This window comes from Gouania willdenowi, chromosome 10 (assembly GCF_900634775.1).
Source record: "Gouania willdenowi chromosome 10, fGouWil2.1, whole genome shotgun sequence".
NCBI lineage: Eukaryota > Metazoa > Chordata > Actinopteri > Blenniiformes > Gobiesocidae > Gouania > Gouania willdenowi.
In genome coordinates, this window is record NC_041053.1 from 42617266 (window position 1) to 42644978 (window position 27713).

At 41.8% G+C, this 27713-nt stretch overlaps 1 protein-coding gene across 1 annotated transcript; it reads right to left on the minus strand.

The window, feature by feature from the left end:
• Nucleotides 1–404: 404 nt before the first annotated feature.
• Nucleotides 405–27688, minus strand: LOC114471107 (vesicular integral-membrane protein VIP36-like). Its single transcript, XM_028459693.1, has 5 exons — nt 27473–27688; nt 13085–13191; nt 12901–13018; nt 11620–11702; nt 405–746 (listed from the first exon to the last, which is right to left on the minus strand). The coding sequence occupies exons 1-5, from the start codon at nt 27600–27602 to the stop codon at nt 420–422; spliced, it is 765 nt and encodes a 254-aa protein (XP_028315494.1). The 5' UTR covers nt 27603–27688; the 3' UTR covers nt 405–419.
• Nucleotides 27689–27713: the final 25 nt, after the last annotated feature.

Genomic DNA, 27713 nt, shown 5'->3' on the forward strand with positions numbered 1-27713 from the left:
TCAGAAAAGTATTGCTGAAATAGGTATTCTGAGGTGACATCTCACGACATATAATGAAATAGAACTATCTATCTATCATCTAGCTCTATATTTATCCATTTTCAGACCCTTTTTGTCAACACACAAACACGTCACAAACATTTCCTCCCTCTCGTCTGTATTTACTCCCACATTATTCATTTATTTCACTTCTCTCTGTTCGTCAAACACATGATCAGCAATAGCTGCACACCTGACTGCTCACACATTATACATCCTTATCGCTAAGTCACCTGTCACATGACGCCTCTGAGCGCTGACGGGTGATGACATCAGCTGTGTTTATGTCGTGCATTGGCACAGGTTGTGGGATGGTGTGATTATGGGTTATTTTGAATAATTATTGATTATGTTTCTGGGGGTTTGTTTGAGGATTTTCTTTAGAAAATGTATTTTTCTGACTGAAGTCTATGGAGGCTGAAGTTTTCTGTCCAATCGGCGACCGACCGTTTTGGCTGCGTGATGTTGTTCAGAAAGTTGTGTGTGCTTGACAAATAGAATGTGTGAAAGCACCCTATGTGTGTGTGTGTGTGTGTTTGTAGTACCGTCAGTCTCTCTCTAGAGTAGCGTACAGCGAGGTACGTATCATGTTCTCTGTTCCTGATTTCAGCAGAACATCCTCCCAGTTCTGAGGAACGTCCGTCCTTCCCGTGGTCGTAGTTTAGAGAACCATTGTTCACCATCGCTGAGATGAAAGGGAAGGAACGCTACACACACACACACACACACACACACACACACACACACACACACACACACACACGCACACGCACACGCACACACACACACATCAATAAAGTTTGACATTTTTATTAATTGTTCTGTAATTATTCAATAGTTAAACTATGAATATTTAGTTTGATCTGAAAAAATAAAATCAATAAATGATTATCAGACATCATTCGCTATATATAGTGAAATGTTAGCAGAGACAATAAGACAGAATGAAAATATCAAAGGATTACAGGTAAGAAAGGAAATACATAATATGGCACTTTATGCAGATGACATCATTGTCTATCTTATTTCACCAGAAGAATCTGTAGATGAATTAATGGAAACAATTGATGAATATAGTGCAGTCTCAGGGTCTAAATATAATAATATAATATTTATTTATTTATTCAGTTTATTTCCGACATGGTTGCATTCACAGAAGTTCTGTTCTTTCTTTTTTTTTTTGTTTTGTACATGTCGAAAAAGGAGACGAGAGAAGCAGTTTGCTTATCTAGGTCCCGCCCCCTGTTTAAAACAGAACATTTACATCAAAGCTTGTCTCTCTGGTCAAACAGTCTTTGGTTCTTCTGAGCGCAATTACAATTTTTTTTTTTTTTTGTCCTTTTTTATGTAGGATTTATTCTCATCTGTAGTCAGTGTTGTCTTTTTTTATTCCTCCTCCTCTCCATCGTTGTTCGTGTCGTCCTTCTTCCCTGATGATTTCATTCCCAGCCGTTTGCTTGTTTTGTATCTACATCAAGGTTATTCCAGCTGGTAATAGCTCTATTAACAGTGCTGTGTTTTCCAATGTTAGATTTAACCCTTTCTTGTATAAACACATTATTATGTCTTAGTTCATAAGCAGTTTGTTTGTATATGAAACGTTTTTGTATTTAATATGGGAGTGTTTTAAGTGAGGCCCTAAATGCTAGAATTTGTGTGTTGTAGTGTATTATTTCTTGCAGTTTTAGGTATTTGGCCTTTTCAAATAGTTCATTTGTGTGTGTGTTGTGTGGTGCTTTATATAGAATTATAATTGTTTTTTTTTAAGTTTAAATAAAGGTTTAAGATACGTTTTGTAGGTGTTTCCCCAGATTTCTGAGCAGTAATTTAAATGTGACCCAATAAGGGAAGAATAGATTGTCTTCAGTGATGTGGTTTGTAGTATTTGTTGTCATTTCCATAGGATGAAGCTGCTTTTAGCAACTTTGTTTTTAACTACTTGTATGTGTTTTTTCCAGGTCAGTTTCTCATCTATCCACACTCCTAGTGCTCTATATTCTTTTACTTCTTCAATTATTAGGGCTAGTTTATTTACATTGAGCCATGTTTGGATTTTTGATAGATCCTCATTTGTTGTTTCTATTAGAGTTTTAATGTCTTTACCTGAACATAGGATGGTTGTACAAATTTATATCCTATCGAAAAGTTCATACCTTTCTGTTCATTTAACCATGTTTCTGACAGCGCTATTATTTCACACTTCTATAAGGTTGTAATGTAATCCTTAATGTGTTCAAAATTTGCATACATACTACGACAATTGAAATGAATAAGTGACAGACCTTTTTTACTCTTGGTTTCCACATTGAATTCAGTGTCTGTAAATAAGCACAGTCTGAGTCTTGTTTCCAGTGTTTATATTGATCTGGGTCCATATCCATGATTACCATCAGTAATGTTGTTGTTTAGGTGACGTGCTGACGTGGTGACGTATCGATCATTTCCTGTTTACGCTCTACCGCTGCTTGCAGCGCTCTACTACTGTGTTCTGCTAACTCTAATCAAACTTGTCATTGATATTTTAGCCTTGAAAACACTTGTTTTAATTTTTTACCGTAGAGTTAAACGTACGAAGGTTAAGTAAAAAGCAATCTCGCCTCTTATAGGCAGTGTAATCTCCTTTAAACTTCCTTTTGTCCTTAGCTTAGCTTAGCTTAAATTTAGCACCTATGGCTTCTCTCTCCTCCCCTCCGCTCTCCTGCCCGGTGTGTCAGATGTTTAGTTACTCCTCGTCCTCCTTTAGGGACAATGGTAGTTGCATAAAGTGTAGCGTACTGTTAGATATGGAGGCGAGGATCAACAATCTGGAGAAGCGGTTCCGCACCCCTGATACCAAAACAGAAGCTAGCAAGCAGGACCTAGCCGGTGTGGACCGTGCTAGCTCTAGCTTAGCTTCCCCCCCGGCCAGCAATGAGTGGGTTACTGTCCGTGGTAAGCATAGTCGAAGGTCAAAAAGCCGCTCGGGACACCACCATGTTCACGTCTCAAACAGGTTCTCCCCCCTCTGTGAGGACAACACACTCACCGGGGAACAAACTCTGATAATTGGCGACTCCATAGTGAGAAACGTGAAGCTAGCGAAGTCAGCGGGCATCGTGAGGTGCATCCCAGGGGCCAGAGCGGGCGACATAGAATCAAATCTAAAGTTGCTGGCAAAGAGTAACCGTAAGTTTGATAGGATAGTCCTCCATGTCGGCACTAATGACTCCCGACGTCGTCAGTCGGAAGCAACCAAAGTGAACATTGAATCAGTTTGTGCTTATGCTAAAACAATGTCGGACTCCGTAATTTTCTCTGGTCCCTTACCAAATCTGACCAGTGATGACATGTATAGCCTATAGCATGTCATCATTTAACCGCTGGCTATCGAGGTGGTGTCCAGAAAACGAGGTGGGCTTCATTGATAATTGGAGATCCTTCTGGGGAAAACCGAACCTGATAGGAAGAGATGGAATCCATCCTACTTTGGAGGGAGCATCTCTACTATCAGAAAACATGGCACATTTATGACATCTCATGAATGAGACCATGTTACAGAGGCGGAGTCCTCCACGCCCCTCTGCGCTTGCCTTAGGACAGTTTCCCTCCCATTGCTATTATGATAGCTGTGTTCATCGCCATGACAACTGTTGTGATGGTGATGAATATTATTTTATAGAGACGGTGTCAGTCCCCCGACCCATATTTCACAATGATTTTAACATAAAATCAAATAAAAGAGCTATCAATTATAAAAATCTGAAAAAAATTAAAATCTCAAATCTAGAAACACCAAAACATAAAAGCATTAGATGTGCTCTATTAAATATTAGATCACTGAGATCCAAATCTCTACTAGTAAATGACCTTATCTCAGAAAATAACTTTGATTTATTCTGTTTAACTGAAACATGGCTGTATCAAGATGAATATGTTAGTTTAAATGAAGCCACTCCTCCCAGTCATTTAAATACTCATATGCCACGAGACATAGGCCGTGGAGGTGGTGTAGCAGCTATTTATCATTCCTCTCTCCTAATCTATCCTAAACCAAAGGCCAGTTACACTTCCTTTGAAAGCCTGGTTCTAAATTTATCTCATACCAAATCAAAAACCTTCCAGCCAGTCTTATTTGTGATAATTTACCGTCCTCCAGGCCCTTATTCTGAATTTCTATCAGAATTCTCTGAGTTTATATCAAACTTAGTCCTCAGTTCTGATAAAATACTGATAGTAGGAGATTTTAATATCCATGTGGACAAAGATAGTGATAGCCTGAGCTCAGCCTTTATGTCCCTAATAGACTCAGTTGGCTTTTTTCAAACTATTAATGAAGCTACTCATCGTTTAAATCATACTCTTGATCTTGTTCTAACATATGGCCTTGATATTAATGAACTAAAAGTCTACCCTGAAAATCCTCTGCTATCAGATCACTTTTTAATATCTTTTAACATTATCCTAGAGGATCTCGCACTGTGCAATAAAATAGTTAGGAGTAGAAATCTGTCCAATAGTGCTGTGGCTAAATTTAAAGAGGCCATTCCTGCTGCCTTAAACTCAGTGCACCATCCAATAAATAACTATGATATTAATTATAACCCCTCTCAACTGGATCTGCTTGTCGATAGCTCTGCTAGTCTACTAAAATCCACCTTGGACTCAATTGCCCCATTGAGGGAAAAAACTATTAAACGTCAGAGGAAAGCTCCGTGGTTTAGCTCTGAAACTCACACACTCAAACAAACAACCCGTAAATTAGAGAGAATGTGGCGCTCCAATAAAACAGAGGAGTCACGAATACTCTGGCAAGAAAGCCATAGTAAATACATGACAGCCATACGACATAGTCCATCTACATACTACTCCTCACTAATTGAAGAAAATAAAAATAATCCGAGGTACCTTTTCAGCACTGTAGCCAGGCTAACACAAAGTCAGAGCTCTATTGAGCCCATGATTCCTCTAGCCCTCAGCTGTGAGGACTTTATGACATTTTTTAACCATAAAATTCATAAGATTAGAGATAAAATTAGCCACTCCCTGCCTTCACCTGGGCCTGCTGTACCATTAAATGTAAATAGGCCTAACCTAAACTGTTTCACACATATAGGACTTCAGGAACTTAACTCTATTATTTCATCCTCCAAACCATCGACCTGCCTTTCAGATCCGATCCCAACTAAGCTGTTTAAAGAAGTTGTTCCCCTGGTCTGCCCATCTTTGTTGGAGACAATAAATATATCCCTATCAATAGGCTACGTGCCACAGTCCTTTAAAGTAGCTGTAATCAAACCCCTTCTCAAAAAACCTACTCTTGATTCCAGCACTTTAGCAAACTACAGGCCTATATCTAATCTTCCTTTTATTTCAAAGATTCTTGAGAAAGTTGTGGCGGCTCAGCTCTGTGAATTTCTTCAAAACAACAGCCTGTTCGAGGACTTCCAGTCAGGTTTTAGAGCTCAACACAGCACAGAGACTGCTTTAGTTAAAGTAACTAATGATCTACTCTGGGCTTCAGATGAAGGACGACTCTCAGTGCTGGTTTTATTAGATCTTAGTGCAGCTTTTGACACTATAGATCACTATATTCTACTAGAGAGATTAGAGGAATTACTTGGAATCACAGGGACTGCCCTAAACTGGTTTAAGTCCTACCTATCTGATAGGTACCAGTTTGTACACGTGAATAATAGGTCTTCTGTGTACACTAAAGTAAGCTACGGGGTTCCTCAGGGCTCTGTGCTAGGTCCAATCCTCTTCTGTATCTATATGATCCCCCTTGGTAATGTTATGAGAAAATACTCTGTTAACTTCCACTGCTATGCTGATGATACCCAACTGTATGTATCAATGAAGCCAGGTGAGACAAATCAGCTATCTAAACTTGAGGCCTGTCTAAAGGACATTAGGGCCTGGATGGACCAAAATTTTCTTCTTCTTAACTCAGACAAGACTGAGGTCATTGTACTGGGCCCACGACACCTTACAGAAACCTATGCTAGCCTAACTGCCCTAGATGGCATTACTCTGGCACAAAGCACAACTGTTAGAAACCTTGGGGTTCTATTTGATCAGGACTTATCCTTCAACTCTCACATAAAACAAACTTCAAGAACTGCCTTCTTTCAACTCCGTAACATTGCTAAAATCAGATCTATCCTGTCTCAGGGCGACGCCGAAAAACTAGTCCATGCTTTTGTTACCTCTAGACTGGATTATTGTAATTCTCTTTTAGCAGGCTGCCCGAACAAGTCGCTTAAGACACTTCAGCTGGTTCAAAATGCTGCAGCACGTGTACTGACTAAAACTAGGAGAAGAGATCACATTACTCCTGTATTAGCCTCTCTGCATTGGCTTCCCATAAAATATAGAATAGAATTCAAGATTCTTCTTCTCACTTATAAAGCCCTAAATGGACAGGCACCAGTCTATCTCAAGGAGCTTGTAGTGCCATACAATCCCCCCAGAACACTACGCTCTCAAAATGCTGGACTACTCGTTGTTCCATTTGTCTCTAAAAGTAGTATAGGAGGAAGAGCTTTCAGTTATCAGGCCCCACTTCTCTGGAACCATCTACCAACCACGGTTCGGGGGGCAGACACCCTCTCTACCTTTAAGGTTAGGCTCAAAACATTCCTCTTTGGTAAAGCTTTTAGTTAGGAACCAGCTCATAGCTCATAGTTAAGATGCAATAGGCATAGACTGCCGGGGGGGGGGGGTCTGGCATGCTCGGTTGGAGAGAGGTTGGAGAGGGCGTTAAGAGAGAGGTCATTTAGGTTAGAGAGGGACCGGAGAGGGTCCCATTCCTCTTTCAAACACTCCCTCTATGTCTGCTTCTTCCCTTGTGTGTTTGCTCCTGTTCTCCTTCTGGCTTTTGTCTTGCAGGTCCGTGGGATCCTCAGTGTGGAGTTACAGAGTCTCAACAACTCTGTCTCCACCCTTTCCTCTGCACACACCCAACACAGCATAACGTGGATGGCTGTTCATCATAGGAATGGGATCCACACAAGGTTCCTGATGCTTAACAGAAGGTTTTCCTTGCCGCCATGATGAATTCATGTTGGGTGTGGGATACATATGTATGTGTATATACGTATATATGCATATGTGTGTATCCATAAAATGAAGAGTCCGTCCTTAAGACTGCTCTACTGTAAAGTGTCTTGAGATACCATTGGTTATGATTTGGCGCTATACAAATAAAAGATTGATTGATTGATTGATCTTAAAGATTAATATAAGCGTAGGTAGGACGCACACAGAAAATAAAACATTCAGGTATTACCATTAGTAAGGATTTAGAAGAGCTGTATAATAGTAATTATGGTGTGTCAGAAAAGAAAATAACAGGACTTAAATAAATTAAAGATAATACCAGATGGAATACTGAGTTAACACTAAACATGATGGTACTACCTTGTTCCTGTTTCAGGCATTACCAACACAATAGCAAAATCAAAGTTTGATAAATGGAATAAAATTATATGGAATATAATAGAATGCAGAGAATAAAATGTAAAACTTTACAACAGCAGAAAGAAGGATTAGGTTCTTAATTTATAAAACTACTTTTATGCTACATAGATTCTTAAAATCAAGCAATGGATGAAAGAAGTAACAGAGGTGAAATGGATTCAATTCGAACAATAAGTATTAATAATAATAATAATAATAATAATAATAATAATAATAATAATAATAATAATAATAATAATAACAACAATAATGCATTAATTCTATATAGTGCTTTTTTGGACACTCAAAGTCACTTTACAGAATTAAGAGATTATTATTTCACTCCACACTTAGTGGTGGTAAGCTACTATTGTAGCCACAGCTGCCCTGAGGCAGACTGGCGGAAGCGAGGCTGCCATAGTGAACCATAGGCCCCTCCCACCACCAACACTCACTCACACTACATTCATACGAGACAATGTGGGTGCAGTGCCTTGCCCAAGGACACAATGACAGATACCACAGCAGTGACTGTCCCCCACTGTGGCCCCTGGAACTCTCAGTGGTCTCCTTCATCTACTGACCAGGACCAGACCTGCTGATCTTCACAGATCTAACCTGATCATATGACAGGCTGGTTATCAATAGGATATTAATGTTCATAAGTAAAAAACAACTTTTAAACACTATTTAAAAAGGAAGCAGGCGTGTAAAATACTAAAGTTAAATAGTGAACGTGTTCTCTTCTGGGAAATAACACATCATCCTGACTTCAAACCAAAAAAGTCTGACACAATATTAGATTTGTGGGCCAGCAAAGGGTTAAAAACATTACAAACATTACAATAGATTCATTTCAAACAACAGCTGCAACTTATGAACTAGAGCTAAAACTTTTTTATAAGTTTTTACAGCTAAAAGGTGACCTTATGCAGCATGCAAAGATAATGATACAACAAATAAAATATTACAGTATTTGGTCCAAAATACAAAGAAAGCTAAAGGAAATCTCTCCAATATTTATAAAATATTACAAAAGTAATGTTTAACTTAAAATGAGGTAAGAGAAAAATGGGAAAAAGATTTAAACATTAGCATTGGGGTAAAGGAATGGAAAAAACTCTTACACAACAACCTAAAGACGACTTTATTATGAAATGATCATGAAAGGTGAACATGAGGAACTTTATCACATCCTATCAATGTAAGAAATACTCATGGAACTAAATGTTGGAGAGGAAAAAGCTCATTATACACATATGCCTCTTATATATATATGTGTGTGTGTGTGTGTGTGTGTGTGGTACCATATATATATATATGTGTGTGTGTGTGTGTGTGTGGTACCATATATATATATGTGTGTGTGTGTGTGTGTGTGTGTGTGGTACCATATATATATATATGTGTGTGTGTGTGTGTGTGTGTGGTACCATATATATATATATGTGTGTGTGTGTGTGTGTGGTACCATATATATATATGTGTGTGTGTGTGTGTGTGTGTGTGTGGTACCATATATATATATATGTGTGTGTGTGTGTGTGTGTGTGGTACCATATATATATATATGTGTGTGTGTGTGTGTGTGTGGTACCATATATATATATATATATGTGTGTGTGTGTGTGTGTGTGGTACCATATATATATATATGTGTGTGTGTGTGTGTGTGGTACCATATATATATATATATATATATATATATATATGTGTGTGTGTGTGTGTGGTACCATATATATATATATATATATATATATATATTTAACTGGTAAGTCACCTGACTTGCACACAGGAGGTCCTTGGTTCGAATCCCCAGGGGGAAAAATGAGCAATATACCATCTTTGGGCTTCATGCTACTGCCTACCTCATACAATGATGAGAGACAATGACATGAAAGACATGCCGGCTTAGACGTCGCCCGACCAAACAAGGTCTGCGTCAGGTGCTGGAGAACCAGAGCACTTTGATGAATAATGGGCTATTGGAACAGGACTGGAATGGGTGAAGTGCTACTACTCCAGTAGAAACCAATGAGCTGATATACTCCACAGCAGCACTGATCCTAGAGCAACCATGAGATGAAATACCCACCATGGAGAAGAAGGCTGGAGGCTAACATCAAGGCAGCGCAGAGACAGAGATGCCCATACCTGAAGCATTGGAAACTGCCAAACAAAGGCTCCAGCCACCTAAAGAGGTGCACCACAGACAATGAAGCTGTCTGTTCACAACTCCAAAACATCTAAGAAAGAGTCTCAGGTATGAAAAACTGGACATGATACACGCCTACTGGCTAAAGAAACTCACGCCACTTGGCAGCACAAATGAGAACATCATTCCTGAATCTAACCCATCCACTTACCGCCTCAATCCCCTCCCATCTCCTCACAACAAATCATCAGTCCCCTCATAACCAAAATAATAAACCTGTCCTTGAAACAGGCCATGTTCCAACTTCCCTCAAAACCGCTCTCATTAAACCCCCCTTAGACCCTAAACCACTGTCAAACTACAGACCATTCATTTTCAAACTCCTCAAAAAAGTAGTTTCCACTCAGCTCCATAATCATCTCAAATCTAACAGACTATATGAAAAATTCCAATCTGGTTTTGGTCCCTCCCACAGAAACAGAGTCACCAGTAGGGCTGTGGTCAATCAAGGAAATGGTTGGTCGACCAAGACTATGGCACACGTAGAGAATAGTCAGTGGACTGTCCTCTGAGGGACAGAATTAAGACACAATCATTTTTCTTCACAAGAACATGGATTATCCTTATGTTTGATACATTGATTATGTAAATAGATCTATCTCTATAGCATGCTGTGCACCTGTGTGTGTTTGACGTGCACTTGTTTCCTCGTGCACTGATCTAATGATGACATTAACAGTCTGTTAAGTGTTAATAAAAGCAGGTTTACCAATAAAACAAATGTAAATATGTCATTTTTATGAGGAAAAAAAGGTTTTAACTGTAGGTTTCAGGTCAGGCTCTGATATAAATATATGTAGGTTTTAGTTTGGAGTTCAGGCCAAAGCTTGAATGAGGTTCATATCATAAATGATCTGTGTTTAATCACCAAAAACCAAAACAAAATATCCCCCAGGGCTCCGTACTCGGCCCAACCCTCTTCACCATCTACATGCTCCCCCTGGGTCGTGTCATCACCAGGCATGGAATTCATTTCCATTGCTATGCTGACGACACAACTATATTTCAAAGTCACTCCCCCCTGTACCATTCCCCTCTCTCCCTCTGTCACAAACCTGGGGGTTAAATTAGACCCCCACTTTACCTTTGACAGTCATGTCACCTCCATCTGCAAAACTTTCTTTCACTCTGTAATATTTTTAAACTGTGCCCCTCCCTCTTCCTTCCTACGCCTTTGTCTCCTCCAGGGTGGACTACTGTAACACACCCCCATCACTGTCAGCCCCCACCTACCTCACTGATCTGCTCACACCACACACATCAACCAGTGTGGAACCCCCTCCTAGTCCTTTCTTTTTAATACATATTGTGTATTATTACTGTTTTAACTCTTGTAGCACTTTGAGATTTGGTGTCAAATGTAAAGTGCATTACAAATAAAAGTTATCATTATTATAATTATTATTAATAATAATAATAATTATTATTATTAATAATTATGGAACAATTGGTAAAAAAATGTAGAAATCGTTGAGACTGAAGTGTGTGTGATGTTAGTTTAAATGTGATGAATGACTCGTGTGTTCTCTGTTGTAGCTGCTGGTGTTCCAGATCTACTGGTGATCGTGTTATTGTGTGAGTGATTAGGATGTGAAGTGTGTATTTCTTGTGTTGTAAACACTGAGGCTTCAGTCACCAGATATAATGGTCACCAGTCGAGTTGATACACCCACAGACATGTGTGTGTGTGTAGAAAGTTTACACACAAACACGTGAGCCTCTCTTCCTCTGTGAAACACACACACAGAGATGGTGAGGGGGCGTGTCCATGGGGATCACATGCTGCTGCTGTCTGTTACCGTGACGATCACTCACATCCACCGCCTCATCGTTAGAAAACGTATCAATAAACACGGCCAGACCGCAGAACAGAGCGCCATATGAGAGTACCACACCTGTAACACACACACACACACACACACACTTACATCCATCCCATGGAGGTCATTGCGGAAGGTGTCCAGTAAAATGGCGAGGCCATGAAACGGGTCGTGGTTTCCAAACACAGGGCCTGAGGATGGACACACACACACACAACACACACACACACACACACACACACACACACACACACACACACACACACACACACACACACACACACACACACACACACACACACACACACACACACACACACACACACACACACACACACACACAATGGAGTGAGGATGAGGATAATGAGGAAGTCATAAATGTGCTTATAATTGTTTTTCAAATCAAAATCTATTGAACATTATTCAGATTATCTTTACTTTTAAAATTAAACAATTTATTTAATCTATTGATTAATAAACTACATCTTCATGTCTAGGACAGAGCTTGTGTTTACAGTCGTGGTTTTTACACATACATATGTCTATGATACACTGACATGTCTTAGACTGTAGATAAAACTGGGCTTAACTTTAGACACGTTGATCCTAAATACCTGTTTTAGGTTTTACCACTCACTCCTTCCCTCTGACCACGCCCACCACCATTATACGTACCAAAGCTTTACACTGGTCACCTGATTCATTTCATTTATTTATTAATCCATCAACTTTTTTATTAATGTTATTTGTATATTTAACATGCTTAAAAGTCATTATGAAATTAAAATCTATCGTACAATATGCAGACTATCTTTACTTTTACAATTTAATTATTTCAACTATTTTTATTATTGTTTTTTGTATTAATTAATCTATTCTTTTAATCAATGAATTTTATTTATTCATTTAACAAGTTTAAAATTGATTTTCAAATTAAAATCTATCAAACATTATTCAGATTATCTTTACATTTAAATATACATTATTTATTAATTTCTTTCTTTACCTATTAATCTTTTTATTTATTAATCTAATAATTAATGAAGTAAAGTATTTTATTATCGTTTTCTTTCATTTATTAATCCATCAATTTTTTGAATTGATTAATTATGTTTATATATTTATTTTATTAATACCAACACACGTTTAGATTAAAAAGGACAAAGTGATTCATTTATTTGTTACGTTACAAAAAACAACAAAAATCAGCTTTTTTCCAAATCAAAGTAATTTAACAATTAATGACACTAATTGATTTCGTAGCCTTTGATCTTTGTGATAGAATCATGATGATGAAGATGATGAAGATAAAACAATGAATGAATGACTCAGCCTCACGAAGCAAAGGGCGAGCAAGGAAGGAGAGGGAGTGGGAGTGGCGTCTGTTACCTGGATACAGCCCGTCTTTGATGTACCATAGGGCAAAACCGTCACCATGGAGATTCTTCTTCCCCGAGCCGTGAACTTTGAAGTGGACGTGCATCTCCCAGTCCTTCAGGTAGCAAGGCTACACACAAATACACAATTACTACACGTTACTACACAAGTACACAACTAGACCACACAAACACACCACGGTGTTCCAGATGGATCCCTGTTTGCTCCGTTCATCTGGAGTGAGTCGCACGTATGAACTGGTGACCAACGTACTGCCTGAGAAATCCCACTGACTGCCCACGCCTGCAACACACACACACACACACACACACACAAAACGAAACAAATGTTTTTAATGAACACATTCTGTTTATAAATGACAAAAAAACATACAAAACGACAACACAAACACACAAGAAGAATGAAATGTAAACAAATACCCAACAAAAATGACTGACTATGAGAGCATCTTAGGGCCTGTACTATGAAGCTGGATAACTACATCATGGATTTACTGTAGATACTAAGGATGCCGATCCTTAGTATCTACAGTAAATTTTTCACTTTATTTCAGACATTTGCTAAAATAAAAAGTTGATTTTATTTCTCATTAATGCACACTCAGCACCACATCTGGACAGAAAAACACAGAAATGTAGAAATGTTTGTAAATGTATTAAAAAATAAAAAGTCAAATATCACATGGTCATAAGTATTCAGACCCTTTGCTCAGTATTGAGTAGAAACATCTTCTGAGCTCGTACAGACATGAGTCTTCTTGGAAATGATGAAACAAGTTTTCCACACCAGGGTTTGGGGATCATCTGACATTCTTCTTTGTAGATCTTCTCCAGTTCTGTCAGGTTGGATGGTGAACGTTGGTGGACAGACATTTTCAGGTCTCACCAGAGATGGGTTTAGGTCAGGGCTCTGGTTGGACCAGTCAACAATGGTCACAGAGTTGTTCTGAAGCCACTCCTTTGTTATTGTAGCTGTGTGCTTAGGGTCATTGTCTTGTTGAAGGTGAACCTTCAGCCCAGTCTGAGGTCCTGAGAACTCTGGAAGAGGTTTTCTTCTAGGATATCTCTGTACTTGGTCACATTAATTGCAACCAGTCGTCCTGTCCCTGCAGCTGAAAAACACCCCCATAGCATGATGCTACCACCACCATGTTTCACTGTTGGGATTGTATTGGGCAGGTGATGAGCAGTGTCTGGTTTCCTCCACACATACCACTTAGAATTAACACCAAAAAGTTCAGAGCATATGAAACCAATGTTTTCTACCTCCACAAAGGTGTTAAACAAACTGCCAAGCCCCACCCTTTGACTGTGACAGTCACGCAATTTGACCCATTCTCACGCCACACTTGACATTTGTCACACCTATATTTCCCCATTCAATACTCAATTTTTTTTCACAATAATAAACTTTGGTCCACGTGGTTTGCCGTAGTTCTAGTAACTCTGATTGACTGACTGAGATAACCAATCCCAGTCGTCCATGTCATAGCGGCTGCCTCTACTGTCCTCCTCACTTCTTACTGTACAGTCTACGCTCACTGCATGATACTTACTTGGAAACAAACCAACATGGCAACCGAACTCCACAGCTTGTCTGTCACTGGTGACGTTCAGAGATATGATAGGCTGTTTCCACACGCTGGCCCCACCCATCTGTTAGCTGATTGGCTGTTAGTGTGTTTCTGTGGCTGAACCACAGACATGAACACGTGCTAAATGAAGACAGCTACAATTCTATAGAATTACGGTTCAAAACAAAGAAGCTAAAGTTGTGTCTCACACAGACCCACATGCAGATTTTTCCTATAAAATATATGTTTATTTGCAGTCATGTTGTGTATTTGTGCTGCCATTTTGTATTTTTGGAGTAATTTTTGTGTATTTTTATCTTTTTGTGTACTTTTGCTGTCATTTTCTGTAATGTTGCATATTTTTCTGAGTAACTGTATGTATTACTGTTGCTTTTTGCTCATTTTTGTTGTAGTTTTGAGTGTTTTTGGAGTATTTTCTGTTTTTCTTGTCTTCTACTGTATTTTCCTGCAATGTTGTAATTCTTTGTCATTTTTTATGTTACCTTGCTCTTGTTTTGTGTATTTTTCTGTCATTTTGTACATTTACTTTGGGGGCAGCATAACATTAGACCAATATGGCCCCCAAGCAGCCAGTTGCTTATGTCTGCACTAGTACATGTTGTATTAATTATGAAACACACCTACAATTAAATAAATATTGGGGAATATGTCACAACAGAATTAACTAACATTAAATTCAGAAAATGGCATTTTCTTTAGATTGTACTTAATATTTTACAAATTTTAGGTACTTTTATATCATATGTATTGTAAGTTTTCACAAACCACAACTTAAGTGGTGTAAATAAATGTGTTTAGGCTTGAAGAAAATAGTGTATTTTGCCTTATTGTACTATGTAGAGTGTTCCAGATTGTTTAATTTGTGTTAAAACATTCTCTGGGATAGGGTCCCCCCAGACCCCCCACAATGGGTTTTCTTGTTTTCTTCATGTCGTTGGTGTTTGAATGTCTGTGATTAAAACTAGCATTAGGAGGCCACAGCGCAGAGAGCTGCTAGCATGGAGGTGATGACATCATTCTTTATGTAGAAATCAACGTTAAACCAGGACAAAGTCATGTTAAAAAAGGACAATAACGCATCATGTGACTAAAGTCTCACTCGTCATTTTCTGAAACGCTCTGCCCTAAAGGTTTTGTAAGGACGTGATTGGAGCTGTTATCACAGTTATACAGGCTTTAATGGAGGTCGTAGTAACATGTAGATAATAGTCGATGATAAAGATAAACAAACACCAATGATTGTCTAACACCGTCATTCACTCACACTTTCCTGTGGGAACGGAATGTGTTAACTCACTGTGACTCTTTCATGGCCCAAGGTTTACAAGTTTTTCATAAATATATTCAAATATGATTTATTAATTTATTGCCATATGCAATTTCAGAGGCTTTTTCAAATATTTTTTGCACAATGTCTGTTTTTTGATTCTGTAAATGCAGTGACCAAAATCAGACACAAGGGGGAGTTCAGAGTTTAGGATGAAAATGCTTCAAAAACAAAATAAAATTATTCTAACATTTTGTCGAGGGCTTAAAGGCTTTTTCTGCATCTTGTGGTTTTCTTAAGTTTACTGTTCACAGGAAATTAAAAGTATTTTCTTACATTTACCAAAGACCTGACTTATTACACTTTAAGACGATTCAGAATCGTTTTAATTTCTGGATGTTTGCTTTTATTTACAATTATTTATGTTTATGGTTGTCTCTCTTATTATACAGTTATATTTGTTGTGCAACCACTAGAACATTAGAACAAAACCTTTGTGAGACTCAAAGTAATGAGAATGTGTTGAGTTTATAAAGTGACCATTTTATTTACACAGACTGTCTGTGCTTTGAGTTGATTTAAGTCATTTAAATAAAACGTACATGATTAATGTAGCATTCAATTATCCATATCCAAGTAAAATTGGTACTGCGTGATAATTGAATAAAAAATCAATCAAAAGTGAATTGTGAACTGAATCGAATTGATTTGGGAAATTCAAATTGATACCCAGCCCTACCGCTAAGTGTTAGAAGCTGCTGACTCCTTTTCTAATTGCATTGAATCTTAATTTCTCATTTTTAGCCTGATGATCTAGCCTGCAAGCAACTGCCAGCACCACTCTTTACTAACACACTGATCTAACTGTAGCCCTGGACCTTCATGGGCTTGTGGAGTGGCCTTGACCTGGGTGGCTTGAAATGGTAATGGATTTAAATGGATGGATTTATATAGATCTTTATCACCACTGAAACAGTCTCAAAGCTCTTTACATATCAGCTCATTCACCCAATCACTCTCACATTCACACACCAGTGGGACAGGACTGACATGCAAGGCACTAGTCAACCACTGGGAGCAACTTAGGGTTCAGTGTCTTGCCCAAGGACACTTCGACACATAGCCAGGTACTGGGATCGAACCCCCAACCTCTCGATCAGAAGACGACCCTCTACCACCTGAGCCATGGTCGCTTGAGTGGGTTGCTGGGGTGTTTTGAGTGCCTCTGTGGGGGCGTGCGTCTCTTTCGGGTGCTCTCGTGGTACATGGGCGGTTTGGTGTTGCTCTCCTGCCCCCTTCGTGCACGTCTGGGTGGCCCTTGGTGCTGGGGGCCTGCGTGTCTCTCTGCCACTATTTCCTCTTGCTCTCTGTCCCCCTGTCTCGTCCTCCCCCCTCCTCCGCCTTCACTCAGCGCCTGCTCTCCCGTTGGGTTTGGCGTGGGGGGCTCCTGTCAGCCCGGGATGCTGGTGGGGGGGCTGTGGCCGGGTGGGTAGCTCGGGGGTTGGCTCGTCTGGGGGCCTAAGGTGGTGGGGTTTCTGGCTTCGGGACGGGGGGTCCGGGATGGGGGCGGCGCTGGGGGTGGCTGCTCTTGGGGGCGGCACTTGCGTCCTTGGTTGTTGGGTGGCGGGGTGGTGCGGTGGGTTGCTCCGCCGGCCGATCTGGGCGCCTTGCCCTGGTTCCCTGGGGTGCGCCTTCGCTGAGGGTGCCGCTGGCACGGTGGGCCGGGCCGCCCCCCCCCCCTCCTCGGGGGCTCACTTGGGGGACCGCAGGGGCCAGCTTGTGTAGCTTCGGGGGGAGAGAAGGGTGAGTTGTGGGGCCTCGCCCACGCTGGGGCCTCCCCTGGGCCGTGCTAGGTGGGTGTGTGTAGGGGCGTGGCCGGTGGCTCCTGTCCTGGCGGATCCGCGTCGGGGTGGTTGATCTGCTGGCTGGGGGCGCCGTGTCTGGGCGGGGGTGCCCCGTGCTCCGTATGGGCGGCGTGGTTCGGGGGGGTGCCGCGGGGGGTCTCCGGTTGTGCTGCTTGGCGCGTCTCTGGGTCCCGCGGTGCCGTGCCGGACGGGCCGGGCTCCTACCAGACAGGCCTTCTACATGGACACTTCACATCACTCACTCCCCGCTGGTCTGGCTCACCCACTTGTTGCACCACACTCACATACCCAACCCTTGGGGGTCTGGGGGTGAAGGGGGCTGCCGCCTGTGCTACTAAGTAGTGGCACGGGGGCGGCACTCCCACCTCTGGCTGCCCTACTAATCCCTCCAATTTTAATTACACCTCAACACACCACCCCCCGAAGGGTGGGACCACCACTTCCACCCTCCGGAGCTATTGCACCACATACACATATATACACATAGGCTGAATGGGGAGCACCGCTCCCCTCCATCCACCCTTTTTTAATAGCACTTCATACATTCACTAAACATATACATTCACTCAGGGAATAGGGTAGTGGGTAAATTCACACATCTGGGCCTGTCGGGTGGGGGCTACCGTGTGGGGATCGGGGGATGCGGTCGGGCGTGGCGGGGCAATGGGTCTCTGGGGGGCATGGAGGGGTGTTGCTGGGGGCTCTCTTTGCGGGGTCTCTCCGGGCGGTGCCGGCCTGGTGGGGCGTGGGGGTGCCCCTTCCCTGCGGGTGGGGCTTGGCGCTTGTCTCGTCTCCTGGTTGCCTTGGGGGCGCGCCTCGCGGCGTGTGGGTCCGGGGCGGCTTGCCGCGCCGGTGTGGGGGGTGGGCGCGCTGGGGGGTGCTGGCGTCTGCGCCGGGGTTGGGGCGGGGTTGCTTGGCGCTCCGGGGTGGTGCTCTTTGCTGGGGGGCGGCTCTAGCTGTTCCGGGGGTTGAGGTCGGTATCGGCCGCTTGGTAGGTCTGTCCTGCTATCTGCGGGCTGGCGGGTGGGTGGGTTCTGCGCCTTTGGCTGGGGGCTGCTGGGGTCCCTCTCTCCTGTGGTGGCGGCCGCCGGTCGCTCTTGCGCCGGGGGGTGCATTGCCCCGTGGCTTGCGCTGTCCGGTGGGGGGCGGGACCTGGGCAGCTGTCTTTGTACCGTCTGGGGCTGCGCGGTCTTGCTGGGTTGTGGCCTGTTTGTGGGCTGGGGGGGGGGGTGCCCCCCGCAGGGGTCTTGCCCGGGGGCTCGCCCATGGGGGCTCCCTGTCCTGCGGTGGTGCCCTTTGGGTCCGGCGGGGCCGGTCCTGGCGGGGGTCTTCCGGGGCGGGTGGTGCGGGCCGCGCCCTGCCATGCCTGTGGGTGCGGCCCCGGCTTGGGCGGCGCCCTGTGAGCCGGGCTCTGCGGTGTGGCTGGGCCCTTTGGTGGGGTCTGTCTGGGGCGCATCGCGCGGGCAGCATCAAGGAAAGGCGATCTGGCGCGCTTGGTCGGTGCGCCTGGGGGCCGGTGGGGCAGCTTGCAGCATCCCCTTGGTGCCCTCGGCGACTATGGGCGTTTTTGTCATCCCTGGGGGCGCTGCTCTCGGTGTTGCTTCCGTTCCGGGTCCTTCTGGCCTGGGTTCCGAACCCTGCTGGCTCTGGGCCCGCCGTCTGCTGGGCGGGGGCCTTGGCCCCTCTGCTGGGGTCTCGGGCGGGGGGCTCTCTGGGCCCTCCCCTTGGGGGGGTTGGGTGCTTGGGTGTGGGTGGGGGCTGGATGCTGGCGGGGGGCCTTGGGGTTGGGGGGATGCGCTGGGTGCTCGGCTGCTTGGGGCTTCCTCGGATGTGTGTGTGGGGGCGGCGGCTGCCTCTCGGCCTGGGATCTTGGGGGCGCCTGGGGGGTTGCCTGTGGCTCCCTGGCCCCCGCTCGTTCTGCGGGCCCGGGGCAGTTCCTGGGTTTGCAGAAGCGTTTTTTTTTTTTTTTTGCACATATACTGGTATACGATGCACTGGCACGCCTTGGGATGTGAGATAAAACTCATACTGGGCTTAACCTTAAACACGTTAATCCCAAATACCTGCTTTAGGTACTACCATTCACTCATTCCCCCTGTTCACAGCCACCACCATTATAGCTAAGCTTCACACTTGTCACTATACTGGCTGGATTACACAACATAATAAGCACAATGTATTCTACAACTTCACATCTCACCCTCACTGTAAAACAATCAATTCTCCCCACCTTTTCTATTCTCTATGTGTTTTACTGTAATGGCTAAAAACAATAACAACTGTGTGAATAGCAAAAGAAAGTCTCTAGTGATCAGCTGTTGGGTGGAGTCAGCATCTATAGACACGCCCACTCAAACAGCCTGGTTTTAGAATTGGTCAGAAAATGATAGTTATTAATGTTTTTTAATGATTTGTAATGCTATAATTGATGGTATATGAACACTTTATTAATGCACACATTATTACATATTATACACTTTATAAAGTGTTTGTTAATGATTAATAACATTATTGTGCGTGTTATCTGGATGTTATAGAGTTGAAAGTGAAGATTATATCCCTTACTAATGCTTTATAAAGCATCTATAAACATGTTTTAGATAGATAGATAATACTTTACTCATGGTTAGGGACGGTGTCATGCACATGTGCACCGGAATTAATTTTTGCTAAAAAATAATTTATCTTTGTTTTCAAAGTGAACGAACATGCGTTTTATTTGTTTATTGGATTATGTTAGGGTTAGGGTTATATACTCGGTATGGAGGTAAACTCAGTGTGTGACACCGGGACAACACGTCAACGTAACTGATGATGTCGATGCAAAATGTGCGCGCCAATGCGTCGTCTGACCAAAACAAAGATGGTGGCGCCGGAAAATAATGCGAGTGGCTCCTCAGAGTTTCAAAAATGCAAGGCAGTGAAGACACACACGCGTTGGTCAGAGGTAGCTGTTCCCCCTAACCCTCGTCCTTTATCCCAGGTGTGACCTGACGGCAGTGCGTCGACGGGACAAGGAGGAAACACCCACCGTGACATCAGCAGCAGCAGCAGCACACACACACATTTCTTAAGGTAAAAGGAAAGTTTATTTTTTGTTGGAAAAGCCCTTTCTGACTTTGAATGCATTACTTTGTACTTTTGTATTCTTACTGAACTTTATTTTGGAATTTTGATTTGAAGAGCAATAAACATATTGCAATGTTAAGGAATTCATGTTTTTTTTTCATTTTAGATATGTAAATCAACATGTATAAATTACTTTTAGCAGGGAGGAGAAACTCGGGGTAGTAAATTATTGTAAAGTGAGAGTGAGACGTGAAGTTATAGTTGTGTATATTGTGTATATTATGTTGTGTAATTAATCCAGTCTGGTGACCAGTGTGACGCTTAGCTATAATGGTGGTGTCTGTGGACAGACGGAAGGAGTGAGTGGTAAAACCTAAAACAGGTATTTAGGATCAACGTGTCTAAAGTTCAGCCCAGTTTTATCTACAGTCTAAGACATGTCAGTGTATCATAGACCAGTGTATGTGTAAGAACCTCTACTGTAAACACAAGCTCTGGCCCGGACACAAAGATGCAGCCAGGCTAGCAGAAAGAGCGGGCCCCAGCCCCAGGCCACCCCCTCACGGCAGAGCAGCCCTCCAGACGCCCCTAAGACCCCAAGCCGAGAGGCAGGCACCGCCCCCCATATACACACCTGAGAAAACACCAAGGAGCCATGGACCCAGAGCACCCCGCCCTGAAGTGTAGGGGTACAACAAGTCTGAGATATATTGAGGGGTCTGACCATGTAACGCTCATGTAATGTAATAACTAATATTTATAGTTTATTCTAAACTTCACTAGAACCAGTGCAGAGTAGAAAGAATGGTGGTAATGTGGGATGTTCTAGAAGCACCAGTTAAAAGTCTGACAGCAGCGTCTGAACGATCTGGAGTCTGTTTAGGGTCGACTTATTAAAACATGTCAAATTACAATAGTTAATGTGTGATGATATAAATGTGTGTATGACCAGTTCTAGATCTGATTTTAATAATAAATGTCTGACTTTAGAGATATTTGTCAGATGATAAAACAGTTTTTAGTCAGTAGATGACAGTGACCCTCCAAAGACATGAACTGATCAAACACAAGGTTTTAACAGATGAGCCCAGATCACCAAGAGACTTTTAATCACATGATCAGAGTTTATGTTTTATTAGAATTTATCTGGAGATCATTTGATGGCAACCAGTTTTTGATACAGGATATACAATCTAAGAACTCTGATAAAAAGTGAAACGCTGAGTCATTAAAGGAACAGTACAACTGGATATCATCAGCATAAAAATGATTAGATATATTTTTAAAACCATGGATCAACCGACCAAGAGGCATCAGATACAATAAAAACTAAACAGGAACCAGAACAGAGCCCTGGGCTACTCCACATGACAGGTTGGACATATTAGACATTACATCATTAATAGTAACATTAAAGGTTCTTATATTAATATAAGAGGTAAACCATTGGAGAACAGCACCAGAAAACCATCTCAGATGTAAGTGGATCAACCAGTATACTATGATCTACTGTATCAAAGGCAGCATCAGATCAAGTCAAACTAAAACTGTGTAACGACCAGAGTCAGTGACATCATCACGTCACTAGAAACTTTCAGAAGATCAGTTTCAGTGGATTGATCTAAAACCAGATTAATATTTATCATAAATATCATGCTGTTCCATGTATGAGGTTAGCTGCTTAGCAACCACTTTCTCCATGATTTTAGACATGAAGAGAAGCTTAGATATGGGTCAGTAGTTTATAGGCTCCCCCGGATCAAGATTGGGTTTTTTAAGAATGGGGTTTATTATCACATGTTTAAAAAAGCTGGGGACCGAGACAGATAAAAGTGAAAGATTAATTAATTTTACCATCAAAGGACCAACAACATCAAAAACATTTAAAAGCAGAGAAGTAGGAACAATGTCTACAGAGCTCGATGAGGGTTTGATCTTTCTACTAAAACCTGAACATCCTGTAGGCTGACAGGAGTGAAGGAGGACCATGAGCTCACAGGGGCTGATGCACTGCACAAGCTAACCAAGGGAGGAGTGATGCTAGCCCTGATGTCTTGTACTTTGTTTACAAAAAAGTTTAAAAATGGTTACAGTCCTCCTGTGTGTGTACAGACACATGGGACGATGAGGGTGGAACAAGATTTTCAATAGTAGTGAACAAAACCTTTGGGTTTCTCTTATTGTGCAAAACAAGATTAGTGAAATAAGCAGAGTGGGCACACTTTATTAATTCATTTATCTCCATTATCTTTTCCTTTAAATAGAGTCTGTGCACCTCTAGTTTAGTGGTTTTCATCATCACAACTAGTAAATGTAGTTGAATCAAAAGAGGCAGAAAATCCACTGATTGCTGCTTCATTAAGAATGAGTCTCTGCTTTTTCACATTAGAAGTAGTCTGTACCAGTGTGATTGACAGATTAAATATGATACAGCAATGGTTGCTTATTTGTTAATCTTCAATACCTAGATGATCAATCATTAAACCAAAAGAAAAGACCAAATCTAAAGTATGACCTTTAGTGTGTGTTGGACCTGACACATGTTGCACAAAGTGAAAAGAGTCCATTAGAGACATCAGCTCAGCTGCCATAGGACAGGAGGAATTATCAACATGTAGATTAAAATCACCAAGGATTAATACACAGTTTAACAATAGATGACATAAACTCAGAGAATTCATCTAGGAATAAACGAGCAGGACTTACTAAGGTTCCCAAAAACTAAATTTAAAACCAGAGGAGACCTGGCGTTCCAGGCTGCAGCCCCCAGACTCTGGAATGGTCTGCCCCAGTCTCTCCGGGAGATGAACTGCGTGGACACTTTTAAAAAACATTTGAAGACTTCGCTTTTCAAAAAAGCTTTTAGTTAACAAGATTTTATTTTTAATTTTTACTGCCCTTTATGATGCTACACATGTGATGTAAATGTATGTTTATAGTTTCTGTGTACAGCACTTTGTGATTTTATCTGCGAAAAGCGCTTTATAAATAAATACTTACTTACTTACTTAGAGGACCAGGAGGTCGGTAGATTAAAACACAGTAAAAAGAGTGTTCATTTCCAACATTACACATCTGGAGCTCGAAGGAGTTGAACGTGTTCATGTCCAACAGTCTGCAGCGGAAAGCGACCGAGCACTAATCCTCCTCCTCCTAAACATCCTCGCGTAAGCCGTGGAGTTCCAAACACAAAGCAGTACGTAGGACACAGCTCATAAAGGTGAACATACTCATCCTCCCGTTGCCATGTTTCCATAAGGTACATCTGATCCAACCCGCAGGACATAAAAAGGTCCTTCAGAAGGTGAGAATTGTTGGCTAGCGATCTAGCATTCTGCAAGCCGACGCGTAAAGTCACTTCCTCGTCGGCCTGTGGAGAGCTGCGGTGCAGCGGACGAGGCAACCGTGATCCACACCATGGTGCATCTGCGAAGCAGCACTTCGAGCGGCAGGTGCCGCCAGTCCCTGCATGTCATTGGGTCGCCCAGGGAGGATGGACCACGACCACCGCGCTCATCTTCACATCGCTGTGCCTTCAGGCCTTCAGGCTTCTTTGCAGCATCAGAATTGGTGCCTACAACACCATCGAGAGAGGACACCACAGCAACATGAGATGGAGAAAAAGGTGCCACCGTTACGGTCGCTTTCAGGGACAGCCTGGCCCGCTCACAGCGACCTGCTATTATCAGTGCCTCCTCCATGTCAGTCGCTCCCTGCTCATGGCATTTAGCTTGGAGAGCAGGGTCAAGTCTAGCAAGAAAACACCTGCATTTCTCACCATCCAGTGCAGCTTAGTCATAGTTTGAAAATGACTCTGCCACAAGCCTGGAGATATCATTAGCATAAAACCATAAACCAGCATAAACTTTCATCCACCTGGTGACATCTTGCAGATACACACGTCTGAAAGTATAACAGGAACTGCTTCTGTCCAAACGCCTCCTTTAATCTCTCTTTCATCCGTTTAAAGTCACACTGCACATCCGGGGGAAAGCTATCCCACAAAAGAAAAGCTGCTCCATCCAGTCTAGTTGGCAAAGGATTCACCAAATTAGCATGAAAAGCACCGTGGCCTGCGCGTCCCGTCTGGGCGCGCACTGCGGCTTCAAACTGTTTAATCCACATGCTAAATGGCTTTTGGCCGTCCCCACGAAATGGCGACGGGAGCTCCACCTTAACACCACTCACGTCAGGAGCCCATGAAGCAGCAGGTTTGGAATACTGTCCACCGTTTCAGGCTTCTGTGTTGAAAACCTGTTGTTACCCAGGCAAACACGAGCACTGCTCGCCAGAAAAAAAGTCAGACTAGAAAGTCCAGTAAATGTTCACAAAATAAACATCAACACCAGCACACTCTCCAGTTACCGCTGCCACCAATGCAACGTCCCAGTTATAGAGGTTCTAACTTGCTGTTGTAGACAAGAACACACGACTTATGCTTTTGGAGCGCCAGGACGGACGCCTCGGTTTTTTTAACTTTCACATAACACTTCCGGTAACCACAGGATGCATACCGATGATGTCACTCACATACACGGCGCATCATAACAGCACAGCACCAATTGCAGCACTCACAGTAATAGTAATGTAGCATTTTACGTGTCTTCCTTAATCCACCTTCCACTTCTTAACGCACACACAGTCAAGCATTCAGCAAACTGTGTGCGTCTATATTAATTCCAGTATCTTCACTGTTGAATCATCTCCGTCTCACATGTTGCTGTCGACAGTGTTGGTAATGTTACTTTAATAAAGTAATTAGTTATAATTAATCACTACTTGTTCAAAAAAGTAACTGCGTTAGTAACTAAATTACTCTATAATAAAAGTAACTCATTACCAAGGAAAGTAACTATTTGTGTTATTATTAAAAAAAAAAAAGTTGTTTTATGTCAAATAATTCATATTTTTAGATGTGTGTCGTTGTGAGGTGTTTTATTAAATTATAGTTGTTTACAACAGATGTGGACAAAGTCTTCACTCCTGGATATAATGAACACTTCACATGTACGTTCTTGTTTTTATCATAATTAATATAAAGTAGTGTTTGTATCGTCACCTTAAAAATAACAACTTTTCATCAGATTGTTCCACGCTCACCATCTCTGCTGAGTCATCACATCTGTAGTGTGTGTGTGTGTGTGTGTGTGTGTGTGTGCTGGCACGTCGCCTTAGCCAATCATAATCTCTCACCTTGTTTTTAACCCGCCTCCTCACAACAGTCGATTCAGAAGCCGGGGAAGCTTTCTGATAACATTTTATTTAATCAATGAATGTAACGCAACGCATTTAACGTTCAGTAACGATAACGGCGTTGTAACGGCGTAAAAGGTGATTAGTTAGATTACATCGTTACTGAAAAACAAACGCCGTTACTTTAAACACTGGCTGTTGATCTCAAATGTCTAAAATCTCTTCTTTCCTGTTACTGGTGGTAAGAGCAGTTTTTTCTGATGACGCCGAGGGGAATCCCCGTGACAATCTCATTGTAATATGATTTGCATATGTAAATGTGGGCGTGAACAGGGAGGGGACATATGTGCGCTCATATCTGCGTTGATTCAGAAGTTCAAACGATAGGCGTGTGGATGTAGTCGTACTCACAGATTAGAACATCTGAATTTTTTCACACCATTTTATACACAAGTCTTTGTACATGAGGCGATAGAATGGAACCAATGGCTAATTAGTTATAAATATTACTAGAATTAGTTGCAACATTATAATAATCAACATATATTTAAATGGTTTATAAACCATGTATAAAGCACTTGTTAAAGTTTTATGAACATCAATTCAACTAATGTTTAAGAATGCTATAGACACCATTTACAACGTATTATAACCATCTGTTCCAAATTTATAATAACATCCAGATAATGATTATAGACGGTTTATAAAACAATGATTAATTATGAGTAAAGTATGAATTATCGATCTAAAACATGTTTATAGATGCTTTATAAAGCATTAGTAAGGGATTCTTCAGTTCAAACTCTAATGAACTATTAACAGTAAATAACTATTTACTAAAGGTTAATTAACTATTTACCATTATTTACCCTTTATAGATGATGATTATTATAAAGTGTTTTACTAATTCCTACTGGATATTCAGTCATGTGACCTATTGTTAGATGACTTTATTCTAACACGTACTTTCGGTGACTCGTTGAGACCTACTTGTCCTGTCCTTCTTTTAATCGGCCTAATTATGCACTGTCATGTTTTCATGTGCAAGCTTTCAATAAATATGATCAAAGTAATTTACAGTTTACACTTGTGTTATTCATGAGAAATGTGTTTATTCTATTTTGCTGTATTTCTAATTTAGAAATGTAGACTACTTGCATAGATAGAACAATGGCCACGTTACGTGATTTTTTTAATTCGGAATTAGTTATTCCGAATTAAATCATTCGGGATTAAAGTGTTCTGCTTTGTGTTTACATGGTAATAGTAATTCCGGAATTGAAGTTTACATTGAAAACCGGTTAATTCCGCTTTAGGTTGGGAAGTCTCTGATTGGACAGGAGCAGAACATGACGTATCATGTCTATCGTACATGGTTTTGTTGTTAGATTTAGATTAAGTTGAAATGAGAGGTTCTGAAAATAACATGTAATTATCGTATGTTAAAAACGAATAATAATCTATCTTTGACAATCAAAACATGACCGTAACAATCCACATTTAGTTTTAATAATAAACTAAACACACAATTGTAGCTCCGCCCTTCATGCGCGCTCCCGAGCCGCTGAAACTCACCCTGGTACGGCTTCGTTAGGGAGTGTTCCCTCTTCAGATGCTCCGTGTTACCGTCCGTGATGTCACAGTGAATCCGATCAGTGATCAGAACCAGAAGCAGCAGCGCTGAGCTCAAACTAAACCTCAACATGTTATCAGCAAACAGAGGAAAAGACTCTCAGCACAACGACGCCATTAACCGTCCGCTCACTATCACCGTCCGGGAGGAAACTACGGCAGTCCGGAAGTTTCATCTCATCTC